The sequence below is a fragment of the Chamaea fasciata genome, unplaced genomic scaffold, assembly GCF_029207755.1.
Source record: "Chamaea fasciata isolate MVZ Bird 193981 ecotype frontalis unplaced genomic scaffold, bChaFas1.0.hap1 SCAF_10, whole genome shotgun sequence".
NCBI lineage: Eukaryota > Metazoa > Chordata > Aves > Passeriformes > Sylviidae > Chamaea > Chamaea fasciata.
In genome coordinates, this window is record NW_027094095.1 from 2,907,233 (window position 1) to 2,924,859 (window position 17,627).

General features: G+C 40.7%; 1 protein-coding gene across 5 annotated transcripts in view; it reads right to left on the bottom strand.

Moving 5' to 3' along the window:
- The window catches only part of SUCO (SUN domain containing ossification factor), a 38,115-nt gene that overhangs the window by 6,925 nt on the left and 13,563 nt on the right, over window positions 1-17,627 (bottom strand). For 2 of the 5 annotated variants that reach the window (XM_066192048.1, XM_066192047.1), the window contains exons 4-18: window positions 16,327-16,472; window positions 12,968-13,108; window positions 12,643-12,793; window positions 11,528-11,648; window positions 11,171-11,295; window positions 10,618-10,685; window positions 9,886-9,993; window positions 8,817-8,922; window positions 6,929-6,949; window positions 6,641-6,696; window positions 5,592-5,683; window positions 5,047-5,112; window positions 2,720-2,794; window positions 2,110-2,206; window positions 32-1,186 (exon numbers count right to left, since the gene is read on the bottom strand). In XM_066192048.1, coding sequence (XP_066048145.1) covers window positions 32-1,186; window positions 2,110-2,206; window positions 2,720-2,794; window positions 5,047-5,112; window positions 5,592-5,683; window positions 6,641-6,696; window positions 6,929-6,949; window positions 8,817-8,922; window positions 9,886-9,993; window positions 10,618-10,685; window positions 11,171-11,295; window positions 11,528-11,648; window positions 12,643-12,793; window positions 12,968-13,108; window positions 16,327-16,472 — 2,528 coding nt within the window. The remainder of the gene's footprint in view (window positions 1-31; window positions 1,187-2,109; window positions 2,207-2,719; window positions 2,795-5,046; window positions 5,113-5,591; window positions 5,684-6,640; window positions 6,697-6,928; window positions 6,950-8,816; window positions 8,923-9,885; window positions 9,994-10,617; window positions 10,686-11,170; window positions 11,296-11,527; window positions 11,649-12,642; window positions 12,794-12,967; window positions 13,109-16,326; window positions 16,473-17,627) is intronic. The other 3 variants (XM_066192052.1, XM_066192051.1, XM_066192050.1) reach the window with 3 other exon arrangements.

Here is a 17,627-nt window from a genome sequence, read left to right on the forward strand (position 1 = left end):
CTGGACTCTAACCAAGCCTCCTCAGCCTCACCTCTGACTGAGCTCTTCCAAGTAGCGGCTGCTGAGGGACATGTTGACTTCCAGGGCCTTGATGCGGTTGTTGAGGCGCATGAAGACAGATTCCTTCTGATTGGATCCGTGAACGAGGTTCCCGTTGGCATAGCCCAGCTCTGTGGAGTTCTGCAGCTCAGCATAGAAATCCGTGGCTGTTCTCTGTGGGCCCCCCGAGACCGGAATCGCCATCAGAGCTTCCTCCGCTGCCGCCTCGTCCTCCTTTGTCTCGGCAGAGACAGGAGCCTCGGCAGGAGGCACGGGAGGTTTCTGCACTTCGGGAGCGCTCTCCTTTCCTTCCACTGCCTCGCTGGCTGCTATATCCACTGTGCTTTCAGGCTGCACAACAGTCTCCGTAGGCTTTACAACCACTGGAGGAGCAACAGTCTCCCTCGTGCTCATCTCCTTTACCTCAGTGGCCACACTGGTCTCGGGGCTTTCTTCTGCAACGGAGCTCTCAGCCTTTTCCACTTCAGTGCTGAGCTCTGGGACGTCCACTGGCGGAGTCACCCTTGGTGCTTCCTGGCCTGAGTCTTCTTTCGGAGGCTCCAGCACCATGTCTGTTGTGGGGGATGGCTTCACTTCAGAAGTAACTTCTAGGAGGAGGGACTGAGAGACAGTCTGAGGATGGCTTGGCTCCAGCTCAATGGACTCTGTGGTCTCATTACTGATCTCCTCATGGACTGCACTGAAGTCAACTGCAATAACAGAGCCAGGGGGCTTCTCAGCTTTGCTGTCCAATTGCTCAGGCAGAGGCTCCTCTGCTGCAGTCTGGGCAGATTCAGTCAGAGCTGGCTGTGGCTGCTGCACTTCCACAGGGTAAGGTGGCCTCTCCTCACCACCAGTTTTACTGTGCTGCCGATGCATGGCTGCTGCAACTGAGCACCACTTCAACAGGTATTCTGAGAAGGTGGAAATACAGCACACCGCTGCCATGTCACAGCAGTACTTCTCTGTCTCCAGTTCAAACCATGCTGCTGCTTCCTCTTCCTGCTCATCGCTGGACAGCAAAGTTACTGTGGACTGGCTAGTATCTTCTTCATACTCTTGCACTAGCTGAACAATTGGGCTTTCTTTAGTCAAATCCACCATTAATTGCTCTTTCTCTATCTGTGGAATATCTGTAGTAACAAGTCTACAAGAGAGTTGAAGACAAGGTGTTAATTCAACCGTTTTACACCCCTGCTCCAGAAGACTTTAATAGTCTTTCAGAAAATTAGCAAAGCTTAGTCCAGTGACCAAAGGTCAGTTTTGAGACTGAAATTCTGCAAGGTAGCATCTTCTCCGGTGATTTTCAGTCCCAATAGGCAAACAAATTGTTTCAATCCCTGCCTCTTAAACAGCAAACCTTCTCAATTAAATATTGCCCCTTCCCTCACCCCTGACAACAGTCAGCAGTTCAAATCCCCTTTTTTACACAGCAAGCATCTCACTCTGCTGATGCAATCCTCAAATGCAAGAATCACAACATTCCCACTGACCTTCCTCAGTCTCACAGCAAGAGGGATGGAAAACCACAAAGCCACTAAACACAGCACAAGTCATGCCTTAACATTTAAGAGGCGAGTCTTGGCCTTAAGCAGCAACTGTAATCAACTGAAAAACAACGGAATCTATAGAGAACTTCTCTTCTCAAGCTCACTCTTGAGCCTGAGAAGAGACATCTGCATACACGTTTTCCTTAAGGGCAGCCTACCAAAGTATAAGCTTCTGAACCAGAATTTTGTCAATATAATTTAACTGAAGCTTCAGCAGTAAATTTACATTCCTAGTTAGTCTCCCTTGCAGGAGACCACAAAACCTGGACCACTATTAAGCCAGTTTCTGTGTCAAAACAAAACACACCACAGTGGAAACAGCTATAATAGAAAGTAACTAAAACACTGAATTTCTCTGGTTAGTGCCATTTCCGCACTACAGATTTTACCAAACACTTGCTTTTCCCCTTGTTTAAGTCTGCATGCCATACCTGAGCATTCTACTACCAAGGACTGCAGACTGGCACGTGTTTGTCTCTGCTTGGAGCACATTACAAAACCCCCAAGAGCAATCACTTACTCTGGTGAAGGAACAGGTGTTGATTCAGGCAGTCTTGGTGCAGCTGTTGAAGTCGCAGGGGTGGCAGTGACATTTTCAGACACACTTTTGTTCCCAGCTGCAGGAAGGAGGAAAATGTGAACATGGAAATTCAAGAATCATCTTTGTTTTCAACGAATTCCGAGGTCTGGGTTTATTATTGGTGGGGTATTTTGTGATTAACTTTGCTACCAAATTCATTGCAGGTGTCATTCAAAGTTATCTGAATGAAAATGCTACTGACAGTTTATGAGCATGATGCTGTGGACAGTCTCAAAATACTTCCAGAAAGAAGCAGCAAGTTTGGACTTTACAACTTCAGCTGGGTAACACAGAGAGCAAAGATCTCCAAACAAAGCTGAAGAAGCATATGTGTCATCTTTGTATGGGTTTTCTTCTCAGCAAATTCAGCATCTTTGTTCCACTTTCCACAGCCACTAGGTTCTATGACACTAATCAGGTGTGCCATAAAAGGTGAAAAAAGTCATTGAAACCATCATAGACCATCCAAGTCCTCACAAAAAACCCCTAAAAACTTAACAAAGAAACGCAAACTTTCCCGAATGCTTTTCATCTAAAAAAACTACAGTACCTTCAGTTTCAGATGAGTCTTCAGTTTTGGCTCCAAGCATATTAGCAGCAATGTTCACCATACTCAGGATAGCATCTAAAAGAAACAACAACTACTCAACAAGGGCACTCAGAGGGCCCAGAGATCAGCAGCACTGAGAATTTTGCTATTTTGCAACACTTGCTTGAAAGGAATCACAGTGTAAGGACATAGTATCTGGCCATTCCCTTACACTGGAGGCAGCTGTTTCTTTTAAAGGTAAGTGTATAAACTAGAAACCTGTATTTGAAAACCTGTACCATAACATCCACAGATCAGGCTTACACACATTTATTTAAAGGACCTGTTAAGGTAGAACAGTTCCTCTCCCCTCTGAATTCACAGAAGTAAATTCCAAGAGGGCCTGCTCTACATCAGCACAGATAATAAATACAGCTACTCTTTGGTCTTGATATTGACAACAAACATAATTGCCAGGGTCGTTTAGAAGATGAGGAACAGGCAAAGAGCACTACATTGTAAACACACAGAAGCTGGCTTGATTTTGCCCATTTCTCCCCCACCCACCAACACAGGGCAGTGTATGTCACGTGGCCAAGGTCACCATGTTAGAGAGGCATTTCAGTAGCTGTGACAAGTTCCTTGGGCTCCAGGAAGTTGTGTTCAAAACTTTGGTTCTGCCTTTCCTCCAGAACACGCCAGAAGCTGCATTCCTGATTTATGTTAACTTACCTGGGTTTGTACAATGCAAAAAGTCACAACAGTCAAAAGATGCTAAACTTGAGCTATGGATGGTTTCTTATGGAAAATGAGAAAATGAGGGAGGATACAGAGTTGGTATGGAAGCTTTACAATGTGGGAAAATGGCAGGAGAGAGAACAGTGAGCTACCCTCAAAGGTTCAGACTTGTAGAAGACTGCAGAATGCTTCTTATGAGATTAAACGTCTGAGAAGTCTCCATCTCCTCCTTAGCGAACCCTCTTTGTCACTCTACTTTTAAGACGCAAAATGGAAACCTGTCACATTTTCCTACGTGCATATAAAGAAAACACACCAAAAAACAATACCCACAAACTCTACGCCTTCCAAAAAGAGGTGCACTGACCATCCTGGCAGAGAGGAAAGGTCTCAGTAACAAAACTCACCAGCCAGAACTAAATACTGGTCACTGCAATGTTTCAGTGAGTGCATTAAAGACAGCTGACCACAATCAGCAACAGGTGTTTCAAATCTTTTAATCTTAGCCTTAGTAGTTTAAAAAATTAAATGGAAAGTCACTGCGTTTTTCAGACAGTGAATATAAACTTGTAATACTGCCCTTGCAGACAGATCATGTGAATGTGCATCACCAAGATAGCTTGAAGACAAAGTTTAGAAGTCACAAGAGATAAGCAGTGTCAGGGAAGAACTTACTGCTTTATCTCATCTGTGAGAGGCACACATTGAGAAATAAACTGCCTTTTCCACTATCTATTTCCCCTTTGAAAACTTCTCTAAGCTATGAATATTCCTAGCCATGACCTTATTTTCAGGAGACAACAATGTTCTAGGAAAAAGCAGCTCTGATCCACTAGAGGATGAAAGCAAAGCCTGACTCCAAACAGCATTAACTGAGTGCAAACCTACACTAGAATAACAAACCTTCACTAGCTGTGACAGAAGGAAGAATGGTACAGTGCAAGAGCTGCTTAGGAAATGGTGTGTGGAGGCGATACTACCCTGAATAATTCAGCAGTGAAGAATACCCCTGAAAGTGAATATTCAAGGATTCTCAGCCAAGCAAACCTTACACACTGAGGTTTTCCAATGGGAAAAGTGAGAGGAGACAGTCAAGAACATTTAGTTCTCTCAAAAAAATACAGAGCCCTTATGAATAACCTAAGTTACAATATTTACATAAAGCCTTCTCAGAAACAGTATTCTCCATCCTTCTCTTCCCCTGAAGTTGTACAAAGCAAATCTTTATACTGCCACCTGTAAGTTATGCATTTTAATTAAACACAGATTTCCAACTTCCATATTATTAAGGTTCTACAACACTTCAGTACTGGCCATTTACAGCCCTATGCAACTTTTACATCATTTTCAGTACTCAGAATCTTTAAGTACAGAAAACAAGTTTCTGCAAAATAGATATCCTTACAAATCGAAAATTCAGTTTTAGAACACTAAGAATGATCCCCCAACTACAAATTTTTAATTATTCCCACAAAACTAAAGAAGAACCACAAATTGCTTCAGCAGAATACGAAAGCTGTAGATGTTCTACAACAAAATGTCATTCCACTTTCAATCAGCACACCTTGTTTTAAGCACAGGAATAACTTTTTCTAATAAATCATACTCACTTGTAGCAGAACCAAGAAGATTTTTTGAAGATTTTTCTTCCCCTGTGTTATAATCCAATAGATAATCTACGTATAAAGAAGAGCAACTTGTGACTATCAAAATTTAATCTGCCATGGGCAAAGAATATAAACCTCAAGTTTAACATGTCACTCAGTGAAGTTAACTTTACAGTGTGGAAATAAAACTACAGAAAGCTTGAGGTCAGATATTACAAACTGAAATGGACACTAAGAATAGAACTGTTTTGTGTGAGGTGGTTTATTTTAGTAATCCTTTCCTACTGTCAGCACATGAAGAAATTGTCTATTCTACCAAGTGAAACAGAGACTTCTTACTATCATTTTAAAGCAACCCTCCACATAGCTACATTTAAACACATTATTTAAAGCTTCACAGAATTGTTGGAAAAGCCCAGAAATGCTGCAACACTGTCAACAAGCAAATTTAACAGTCAAATCTTTCATCATACCCCAGAAGTGATCAGCCACCAAGACCAGCACAGGAGCTGTCTGAATGGATAAAAATGCACAAAGCATTTGCTTACCATAATCTTCATCAAACAGTTCTTGTCGTTCAGACTGATACTGAGAATCGGCTATTTCTTCATACTCTTCAACCATGCTAGTACCAAATACTCTGTGATCCGTTTTAAAATAAAATAAAAACCTAGTATTAGGAATTATATGACAAAATTGATAAGCAGTATTACCTTTACGTAACAACTAAATTAGATACAGTAATTGCTGTCAGTTAAGCAAGATCAAGCAGCAGGGATGTTTATTTTCTTTAAGGGGTATCTACAAAGAACCAAAACAAGATCCTGTTTCTCATTCTAACTCCAAAGAGTCTTTTCCTCCTTTTAAACTCACACCTAGACTTCCTTGTCTTTGGCTTTCCATGAGCTCTTACATCTCCTCTTCAGTTTCAGCTTTGACTTGCTTTAGGTATATCCGTTAGAACTACCAAACTTTGCACCCCACATCCTCTTTGACCTCTTCTGCCAAAATTAAACCAAATCAATTCCATTTAAAGCAGTCTTGTGAAATAAAAATATGGTTTGAGTTCTAACACCCAGGTGTTAGAAGAGGTGTTCAGACCTCTCAGGTTCAAAAACTCATTTTTAGGAGCAGTACAGGGGCTGATCGTTCTCTGAATTACAAATTCACGGGTGTTTCTAGTCAGGTATTGCAAGCATAACTGACTGCATGAACCCGTGGTGCCAAACAACACAGCAGCTTCCAAAAAGCACCCACCACACCTGATCTTTTTAGTTCACCACTTGTTCCCTGTTTAGCTAGGTCAGCCTTGAAACGAAATGCTCATGTCCTGCTCTAAAGCTGCTCAAGGCTCCTGTTTCCCCTCCTCCTGCAAATATAAACTATTCCTCACGTACTGGAGAAGCGAATAAAAAGATTCAAAGCTTCTTTAAACAGATGTGAAAGACACTACACAGCAGGCAGTCAGGCAACTACCTCAATCCATAATACTTACAAGTAACTGCAAATGAGAATTGGCATTGTTTCCCAACTATTCTAAAAACAGACATCCTCACTGCGAGGAGGTAGAAAGACTAAGCAAAACAAAAAGTCTTACCTTATAAGACTTAAAGGACAAAAATGTTCCGATCCAAAGTGTGATATCAACTCCACCTAAAGAATAGAAGGTACTTAAAAGAAAACTCCAAAGACCCACAGAGCCAAAAGTTCACTTAACATAAACATTGAATCTTGAAATTGCAAGTTTTGTTTACTCCAGGGAGTTGCAGATCACCCACAGCAGAAAAGCCCAAATTTATTCTTGCCATGCATTAAAGAGCTGAGCCGCAGCAGAGAACACCCCCAGCCCCATGCATCCACCACTCCAAAAGAAGAGGTTGCTAACCTTTATGTACTTGATGAACATCTGAAGCGAGAGAGAGGAAAGGAGAAAAAAAAAAAAGTAGATGTCAGTACAAAGGCTGAACACATGCCACAGGCAACTACAGAGTCCTGCTGGGTTTAATTCAGTACTATAAATGCCTAAGATGACAAGCTGGGAAGGATTAAGTTGTATTACAACTTCATCTGCCTTGGGTAGCAAGACTTCATTTAGCTCTTGTACCTTGCAGATTGAAGGTAACATGCAACATGTGTTTTATTAAGCAATTGAAGTTATTCAATTTTTCAGGGCAGCATGACTGCAGATAGAATACTGAAGTGTTATTTTTCCCCTTAAAGTGTATTTTACCCCTTAAAGAACACAGACTACAGAAAGTGATTCAAAAGGAAAAACAAACCCACGTAGCATGCACTCTATATGTACTGCTGCTGCTCCAACTCAGTATAAAATATTTCATTTATAGAAGCACAAGTGCAAGAAATAGAGCAGCTGATGACAGACTTGGGAGTTTCAGACATCTGTGCATTTCCAGTGCAACCTTGACTACACACTAGCATTTATTTAGTCTGAATTAATCTGCAAGCATTTGTTAAACTACTCTGTAAACACTATCACTGAAGAACCGGAATAATCTGCAGGTGAGACCGAAACAAATAATCCCACACAAGCAAGCTCACAAAAAATCCCGTAGTTTTTGAGTCAGTAAGCCACTTCAAAAAATTTAACTTTTGAAAGTATTTTGGACTCATTCTGTAGACCAGACATACTTAGAACTTGCTTACTTTTTGCACTATGAAGTGAAAACATTACGAGAACAAACCTTTGGAAATTTTACCATACTATATTATTCAAGGCAGAGCACTGTATCCACCAAGGGATTAAGTGCTGCAGCATCTACAGGAATTCTGCAACTTCAGTGACAATGGCAGCTACCTTAAGGCATTAATTCAGTCAGAAAACAGAATTAAAAATAAATCTCTATTCTGTGACTCATGCAGAATTTCTGGGTAAAGAAGTTAGACAATTATCATTCATCGTTACTTTCTTCATAAAAGCACAAAGCATAACTATTAAGGAGCACAAACTAAACTTTTTTTTTTTTTTTGGCAATAACATAATTGGAAGATAACACATCACTGAGGAAGACCTAAAAGGTCCGTATTTTATTTGAACTTAAACCTTCACTACAACCCAATATTTTCACAGAAGCTTTTATCCAAGTTCAAGTACCACATTAATTATTTATGGAGTTTTATTCCCCTTGAGTCTTCTGAGTAAAGATAGCTTAATGCAAACTATTTTGAAGGTGGCAGCATCACAGCAATGCTCCAGCAGCAGAGAGCATAAATAATGTGCCTGAGTCAGAGTTATGATTGAGTAACTAGAAAACTGCACTTGGAGTCTATTAATGAGAATCAAGATGTAATCACTTCCACTTTCAGATCCACTAAAGTGTACAGCACGACACGGTACAAAAATGTCAAGGCATATTCTGATCTGTGCTCCAGAGACAGTGTGCAGTGCATGGATATATACATATATATATATCTAAATAGACAGATATAGATGTATGTATATAAATGTAAAGCAGGTACAGCCAAGAAACAAAATAGGTCAAGATTCTTCTGATCTTACATTCAGGGGACAGTTGGTTAAGTCAAATAGAACAGAACTTTGTCTAGACTTTCCTTAATTCAGGTATCAGCTAAGCATATACTTGGACCCAAGGGGCTTCCCAAGAGCCTCTCAATCACCAAAGCGGGCGAGGTAACAAGGTCACAACTGTGACAAGGATTTAGTACCCAGACAATCCCAGCTGGGGCCACGAATTAACCAAGGGCAAACCCTTCCTTCCCTGAGGAGCGTGGATGCTTTTGCAGTATTGAGTTACCTTCACATATTTTGCATACATCTGCTCATCCAGAGGAAAGCTCTGGACATTCCTTTCATCTCTGGCATGGAAAGTACCTAATTTAATCCATTTGTTGGTTGGATACCTAGAAAGGAAACAACAGAGTCAGGTAATGAAATGCAGGAACGCACTGTTTACAGATACTTCCTTAAATTTCTTCTAATACCTTTCCAGAGCAGAAAGACATTTTGTTCTTTCCAGCTGCACGGTAGCAGCAACGTTCCCAACCCAAAACCTCAGCAGGCCCTTCACACAGCGACAGCAGTGTACAAGCCCTTGAAGCACAAACACCCAGACTTAGCCCATCACTGCAATTCAGCCAGTCTACAACGAAGCCCCCCAGATGAACAGTGAAGAACACAACACCTGACAGGCTGTACTACTGTAAGCAGGCCCTAGAACACTGAGCAAAGCAGAGCTAGAACTGCACAACAGAACGCGTGTTCACAGTCTAACCCGACCTGCTTCAGGCACCCAAGAAGAAAAGGAGTTTTTCTGATGCCCTCTGAATGTCTGCTCACTCACAGACCACCATTATCTGCTCACTCCAGAAAGCAGTGGGGGCACAGCACTGCCTAGACCAAAGTAAAGCCACCCTCCAAGCAGCCATCTGGCCGACCTGTAGCACTCTCACCCCCTTCCAATTTCTCAGCGGTGTACTACTCTTTTTCTTTTTGAATAATTGGTGGGGTTTATGGACAGAGTTCAGCATTGAAGACAGCTCAAACCATGTGAAAATGGTCTGAATGACAAGGGTGTGGAGAGCCCACCACCTCAGTAGCATTTTAGCATGGAATTTTATAATCTGCCATCCACTACCCAGCTACTGTATAAATCGTGCTCCTCAAACTTTTTCCTTTTAATTTTTAAGGTGGCAAAGGAAAAAAACTGCTAGCAACTGACAACATACGGAAAGAAAAACCATGTGACTTCACAATACATTACACTTTGTATAACAACAAGCAGACATAGATCATGCTTCATAAAGCCTTGCATCTAATAATTATTTGGTATTTTTCATTCAGAAGGATGAATTTAGGTAACATACCTGTCACTAATTGACACCAGGAAGTCTTTAGGAGTGGAAGAGAATAATTCATGATTTGCAATGTCAAACTGCTTTACTTGCACCGGTTCACAGAGCTCAACAACAAACCTTAAAGACAAAAAAGTTTGTTTTTTTTTTTTAAGAAAAGACTTTTCCTTCTGCAGTTACAATCTTCAGCCCTTCACCTCATTATCACATCCATCCCTGGGTCTAAGGAGGACACCACAAAAATGCTGCACCATAAGAATCACTAGTGGTGTTTTCCTGAACATCTTTAATAACTCTAGGTAGCACCTGCAGCTACAAGAGTTTCATCCATCTTGTATCAAAGGCATCAAGTCACAGAACTAAAAACTAAGGACAGCAAACAATTTAAACCACACCTGAAGTACCAATTAATGTATGGTAAATTCTGTTCACCTGTCCTACAATTATTTGACAGTCAGGGAAAGAAACCAAGAATCTTTATTTGATGCTTTATTTGATACTTTATCTGCCATAAGATAATTATGCAAAACTTACACATATTAAGATAAAAAATATCACCTTAACATTACTTCTCAATACCAGAGCTAGATTTCTATGGAAGGCATAATAAACCGTCTTGTGCTAATTCTGTCAGAGTTCCTCACACACCCATTCCAAGGAGCGACACACCAAGGTCAAGTCAGACCCATACCAAGGGAAAACTGTAATCACTCCCGCCCACGAACATGAACCTCAGGCACCTACCAGATTTTAGTACTGCAAGGATTGAGCATATAAAGGTCCATGTTTTCCATCAAAATAGCTGAAGTGCTCTGTAGAAAGAAAAAAAAAATAGTATTTTAAATTGCACGGTAGATACCAACAGCAGCAAGGATTTTTTTCCCCTCTTTTCAACAGTAAGTTAGAAAACGGGTTTGTAGACTAGTATCGAGTTTCACAACACTCTGAGCAAGACAATTATCCAGGACACAATATGCCATACTTTGGGGCAATCACGGATTATTTACTGTGGTGAGCTCTTTAAAATACCTCTGTTCAGTTGTTCAGTTTCTGTAGGAAATAGACTCTGCTCCCATTTCCTGAATTCACTTAAAAAGACACCAAATTCTACAGCAATCCCTCTTAAAAAAAGCACTGATGACTGTTTATATCCTATTTTTATAAATCAAAATCCCAATATATCCAAACACAGAATAACAACTTCACAAACCAGTGTTCAGATTTAAGTGTACATCGTGCTACTTGTTGCATAGCAGCACACTAAAATAATGCACACTAATAATCAATAAACGCTTACCTTTGCCTCTGGATTTGCTGCCAAAATTTTGGCACCGCACTCTACAGAGGCATAGTTATTCCTGTTTTTCTGGACCTTTTTAGTGGAATGCTGCCCACCAACAGCAGAAGGGTGCATTGACTGACCTAGGAACAAGAAAATATTGCTACTATAACAAACCACACAAACAAGCAGTATTTGCACTGACAGGGCACTTCTGCTCACTGCTTTTATACAATGAAGGCTATTAATTACGTGGTTCTAGCAGAAAAATGAAGTTCCAGGCTGCACTCCAAATCGAGACAGTGCTGCCATTCAGCTCCAGTGTGAGATGACAGTGGTCTGTATTTAGACCAAACTAATGAATCCTGAACTTACTCTTTTCTTTCTCCACTTCCATGACTTTCTTCTTCCATTCATCAAATGTTGGAATGTCTCCAGGGTCCTTTGGAGTTATTACTGATGTAGGGTCAATTTCTCCTGTCTTCCTGAAGTCTTTCTGCAAAAGAAAGAACCACCGATTGTGAATATTTTTCAAAACCAACAATGAAAACAAAGATGAACTTGAAAAAACAAAGCATGCTCTGATCAAGTCAAGGGCAGACACATCATTTGCACCCATGTTAACAACTTAGAGCCAATGTAAGCAAGATTATAAGCCAGAAAAAACATGTGATGATTTTCTCTCAGAATTACAGATTGTTTCACTGAAATACTGGCAATTTTTGCAGCTAAGCTAATATATTTTAAGTAAAATGTAGGCCTTCTCCAACACCTGCATTTTCCTCCTAATTTTTGCTTTTCCTCTTCCTAATTTTTGCTTTTCCTCTTCCTAATTTTTGCTTTTCCTCTTCCTAATGAATGAAGGTTTCCCTGTAGCAAAAATCTTTAAGCATCAATGCTTGTCGTGACAGAATTCCAGAGGTTCCCTGGAATTTCTGAACATCTCAAAAACAGCAGAACGATTAAACTTAAAAACGGTTCCTTAAATATATCTCAGAAATAATGTTTTGGACTTGCCTGACAAAGCAAAAACCCTGTCAACTAAACTGTACACTGTTCCATTTCAAGTCTTCACTTCTCCTTTGTACAAACATTTTCAGCACACCATCAGATGAGTGAACATTTTTTGGTAGACATTTCAAGAGTTGAGGTTATTTTGTAGAGAATATTTTAAAGGCAGTTGTCAAAGTGACAGTTGAAACATGACCCTAAACCAGCAAAAAATGGTATTGCCATGGCCTTGGTCATTCTGATGTTAAAAAGAGTCTTATTAAAACACCACAAGCTTTAGGAAGTGCCTCACAACCAGAGCATGAAGAAAATCATCCAGTTAAGCACAGAAGGCCTGGCTAGCTACATATCCCACTGTAACAAGGGCCAAGTGATGCTTCCAGGACGGAATAAAAACACACCACATATTTTACCAGTGGTAATGACCAAACAGAGGGCATTACTCCTGTGTGTACTGAGGGGATACCAGCACTGCTTACCTCCCTTTTTAAGTTCTCCGAAGCATTAAGAGCAGATTTTTGCTCATCTGCCCCCTTTTCAGCTGCTGAAACTTTGGACTCAAACTCAGATTTTGTCTTCTTTCCCTTGCCATGTGAAGATGATATGTTCTCTATATGTTGGCCTGCAAGGCTGAAAGTTTAAAGAGCATTAGGGTCTATAACATGGGCAGCCACATGCAATATTACACACACACAAATATGTAGGTAAGCAAGCACATGCAAATGTTTGTTGCAAAGCCAGCACAGAAAAGAACAATTGCCTTTAGAGTATTCAGAGTCACACACAAGCTGCTTGGATACTCACCTCTCTGGTGGACTGACAAAAGAGGAAGGCTCACTCTGAGGGTCAGCCTCAAGTGTCCCACCAATATCACAGTCAGGTTCTGACTGCTCAGCTTCACTAGAGCTGACTACAGGGATATCAGCACGGGAATTCTCTATTGCACTGAAGGGAAACAAACAACATGCTTTTTTAGCCTTCTGATCATACGAGCAACCCTGACAATCAACCACAAAGATATGTGGAAGTTTTAATAAAGCAACAGTCTCACAGAAATAATTAAGAAAGGAAGCATGAAGTATGCTGTACCTGGGGAACTGCATTCTCAGCCATACCCATGAAAGGACAATCTCCTTTTTTCCAGGCTGTTTGTCCCAGAAAGGAACTCAAGACAGGCTCCTCATCTCCCAGAACTCTCACCAAACACTGCAATGGATAATTCTTCCCAGCATCACTACAAACTAACAACATCTTCATAGTTACCTGGCTGCCAGCAATTCTCTTTTCCCTTGCAACAAAGGGAACAAACACGAGACTGAGTTCCCTCACTAAAAGCTCCTCACGTTCCCAAGTCAAGAGGCAGCAGTCAGAACAGAACTTGGCTAAAACTAGAGAATAGAGGGGAGAAAAGCAGAGCCAGTCAGACTTGCTTTCCACTAATTTATTTCTTCTTTTTTAGCTGGCATACTAAAAATCAGGTAACCCAGCAGACCATTATCCAAGCTGTACCAACAGCCCAAACCAGCTCATCTGCCCACTGCTTCACCTCCCCTTTCCCAGAAAGGCTGAGCACACCTCATCAGACAAATCCCGAGGCACAAACCAAACAGAAAGCCTCCCATCCGCTCTTCAGGAATGATGGAATATGTGGGGAGACAAAGATGGACTGAGAGTAACTTTCAAGTGATCAGTTCTGACTGCCCTCTCCTCTCCAGCACAGCGATGAGTCTCATGCTGATCCAGGCTACAGCCAAATCTAAGGAAAAGATTTACTCTGCCTTCTACATTTCCACATCAGCTTTCTTTAATGGAAGGAGCAAACTAGGTTAATCCAATATCATGACAGAGCTGCCAAAACACAAACAGCACGCCAGCAGCTTAAAAGGGGATCTTTTTGGTTCTCTGACTGCTGCAATTATCAACAGAAACAGCTGCAACCAACCCAGAGAGACAATTTTAGTACCTTTCATATGATAAACTTCCCGTGGTATAAAACAAAAATCTCATAGGTATTCTAAGACTTTTTGCTATGTAGCAGAATCTAACAAACATCATGAAGACAAGAATTTATTAGCTATTAACAGGGAGTATTTACCCTGGATGCCCCCAAATGCCTCCATCTGAGATGCACAGCGTTTGGCTCTGCACGTTGATTCTTTACTGAATAAATAAGGCTGACCACGACACAAAACTGAAAAGCTCCACATAGTCTCCATTTCAGTGGGTAGGTGACAGTATGAATAATTATCAACTGAATAAAATATGGGACAGGAATGAACTTTAAAATTCCTTGCTCTCAGGGTGTACCTGACTGGCCCCAAGTAACTAATTTTGGCAGAAGGTGAGTCTAAAAGCTGTAGTGTTCCCTCTCCTTTGGGTACCTTGATTTGCTTTAATTATTAAAATGCATTATTAAGCTCACTTAGCACAGCAGGTTCCTTACTTGCAGACAGAAAGAGCTGAGATTACTTTTCAGTAATTTTTCCTCAGATTAGACTTAGGTAGGAAAGTTACAGTCGGTGCTGATCTAAAAAAGGACTCACTACAAAGTAAAACTTGTTTGGGATAAAATTCCTTTCAAAATATTTTGACTAAGAGGTTCTGCTGAAATATTAGACCAGTAACACCTGAGAGAGCTGGACTTTGTTACATTGTCAGGAATCAGCACCTAAACCAACAAAAAGGTAAAGAATGTCTGATGATAACAAATGCAACTGTGTCTTTTTAAAGGTCTTGTTTAAGTGTGGAGCTGGACCACAGCTGGTTTGGATACTAATCTGTTCAGTAAGATCACCTATGACTACTAAGAGCTGAAGTGTGGTTTGAAATAATGTATAAGCAACCGTGCTTCTCTGCCACGCCAGGTCTGCCCTTTCTCCCTGCAAATGGCACAGGGTCACACCACCACTGCCCAGCCTGAACTCATCCATCAGGTGCTCCAAACCAAGTCTCTATTTTCATCCCTTTCACAGTTCAAGTCTTTGCAGCTCACCACTCCAGTATTCCCCAGCTGTGACAGCCAGACAATTTCCAACAATTACCAGACACCAGGCTGAATTCTTCAAAGAAAATAACATCCTGTCTCCTTCTAGGACCTGACAACAGTAAAGCTTACAACACATTACACAAATAAATCAGCGGAGTAGTCAAAAAAAAAAAGCTATAAAAAGAACAGGCTGAAGCTTCATTCCACTTTTGCCTTATAAAAACTGCAAATTTTGGAAGGCTTCCAATTAAAGACGCTGATGAAGTGCCAGAATATGTTTAAGTGTTAGCCCTGGCAGACTAGGCAAGATCAGCCAGAAAACAAAATTACAATACCTTTTCTATGGTAAAGAAAAGAAATTTGGTAAAGCAAAAAACCTGAACTCTTAAAAACCCCAAAACACCAACGACAAGTCTACTTCATTTTCAATGTGTTCATTTTTTAGCTAACGAAATACTTCATGTTTATCAGCAGTCATAAGAAGATTACTTCCCTTAGCACACACCAAAAAGCCCAACAGGACTTGGTGAAAATCCTTGGAAGACACACTCATGAATTTCCATACTACAGTCCACATTTGATAGCACAAAATCCCGTAAGAAAAGGGAAACAAAACAAAGTACAGGGACTCCAGAAAGATGCCTGCAACAGAGGCAACTCTGCAATACAGTACTAAGCACTAGAACTGAAGTGCCTTGACTGCATTTATATGAGCATTTGCTATTTTGTCAAAAGTCTCTTAGTACCAGAACCTGAGACTGCTTTTGAGTCCCGAGATAAAATTCTGCAGAGCTCTTCCTTAACTGAAAGCAGAAGCCACTGCTGAAGCATCCTCAGAGCTTGTTGACACAGATGTGAAAGCACATTTGTGAAGGGCAGAAATCCTAACGGTAAAGCCCTGAGGGCTTTTATAGTACAGATTATCTAAGCACGTTGGCTTTCTTCCGAAGTAGCAGCTTAGAAACTGATCATGGCAATAGTTTTCCACCTCATGCAAGTTCACAACTGTTTATCCACACACGGAGGAAACGGTGGCACACTCCAGGACCACTGACATCATAAACAAGCAAAAAAACCGTGGGGAGCAATCCCATCTTATCCCTACTAAACATTTTAACAAGAGCAGAGTAGGCGATTTTCTCTCCAAGACCAAAACAACAAAATAGCAAGAGCTTACTCGGGCTGTGAGACTGGAGGTATCTCTGAGGTAGGTGAACTGGAAGTGTTTTCAGTGCTTGGGACTATGCTGGAGGAAGCTTCATTTACATCTACTGAAGGTGGACTCACGGCTTCAGGCTGGTTTGTTTCACTTATTTCTGTTGTCTGTAAAAACGTTCCAGGTAAATACACAATTCTCAACACCTGGGTAACAAAAGCATTCACACAATACCATCTACTATGGAGTTCTAACAGTTCAGATTTCTGGCAGAAATTCATTTTGTTTCTTCCTAGACTTAGGTGGCATTCTGTGCTACTCTGGGATAGCTGCAATACCCTTCTGCAGTCTGCAATAATAATGTAAAAATATCAACTGGAGTAGGCCTGTGCAACAGCTTCCTCAACGATGCATTCCTATAGAGACTGCCACGAGAAAAGCAGCTTGAATATTGCAGCAACCAAAACAAATAGTTCTATTTGCATGCTCCATTACAATCAAATTCACTGTTTTCATCCTAAACTAAATTTTTGAGAAGGCTTTTAATTTCCTCACTCCAATGGAGGTCCAAAATCATTTAAAGCCTATTCCATGCTGCAAGTGAACACAGAGATAAATCACTTTTCACATTTGAGTGTTTAGTAGCCTTGAGCCTTATTTATTCTAGGTCTTTAGTTTTCATAAGCACACTCAAAATAAGGCTTTGCAAAACTGAAAGAGCATATAACCACTGAAACAGGCCAGATTTACTCCTGCAGCAAAAAGAAAAACTATTGTATGGAAGTCTCCTGCCAATAGCTACATTACTCCAAGTCATCTCACTCAACGTGAAAGGGTCTGGAAGGTTTAACAGATTTAAACATCCAAACCATGAAATAAATATTCTGAAGTATGTCCTATGTATGATGTCCTGTAATCTACAAAAAAATACGCAATCAAATAGATCATCTTAAAAGTGGGTTTGTAACATTTAACGCCAAGCACTGACTTAACAGTATCCATGGCACAGAGCTGAAATACAATCCTTTCCCCATTTTAACAAAGGAAATGGAAGCGATAAAAGCCATGAACAGTCAAAGCTAAAATGGACTGCTATATTCACGAAGTCTGATCTACATAAAAGACCTCAGAGAAAAGAGTTTTTATCTTTTATTTATAAATAGACATCCATACCTACAACATCCAATTTTAATTCATCTTGGAAAGTTTTTGGTCAGTACCTACAAATACTAAGTTACTCATTATTTATGCACATGAGAAATGCAAGATCTGATAGCTCACACATTTTCTTTTACTGGAAACATGAGTCTGACAGCAACCCA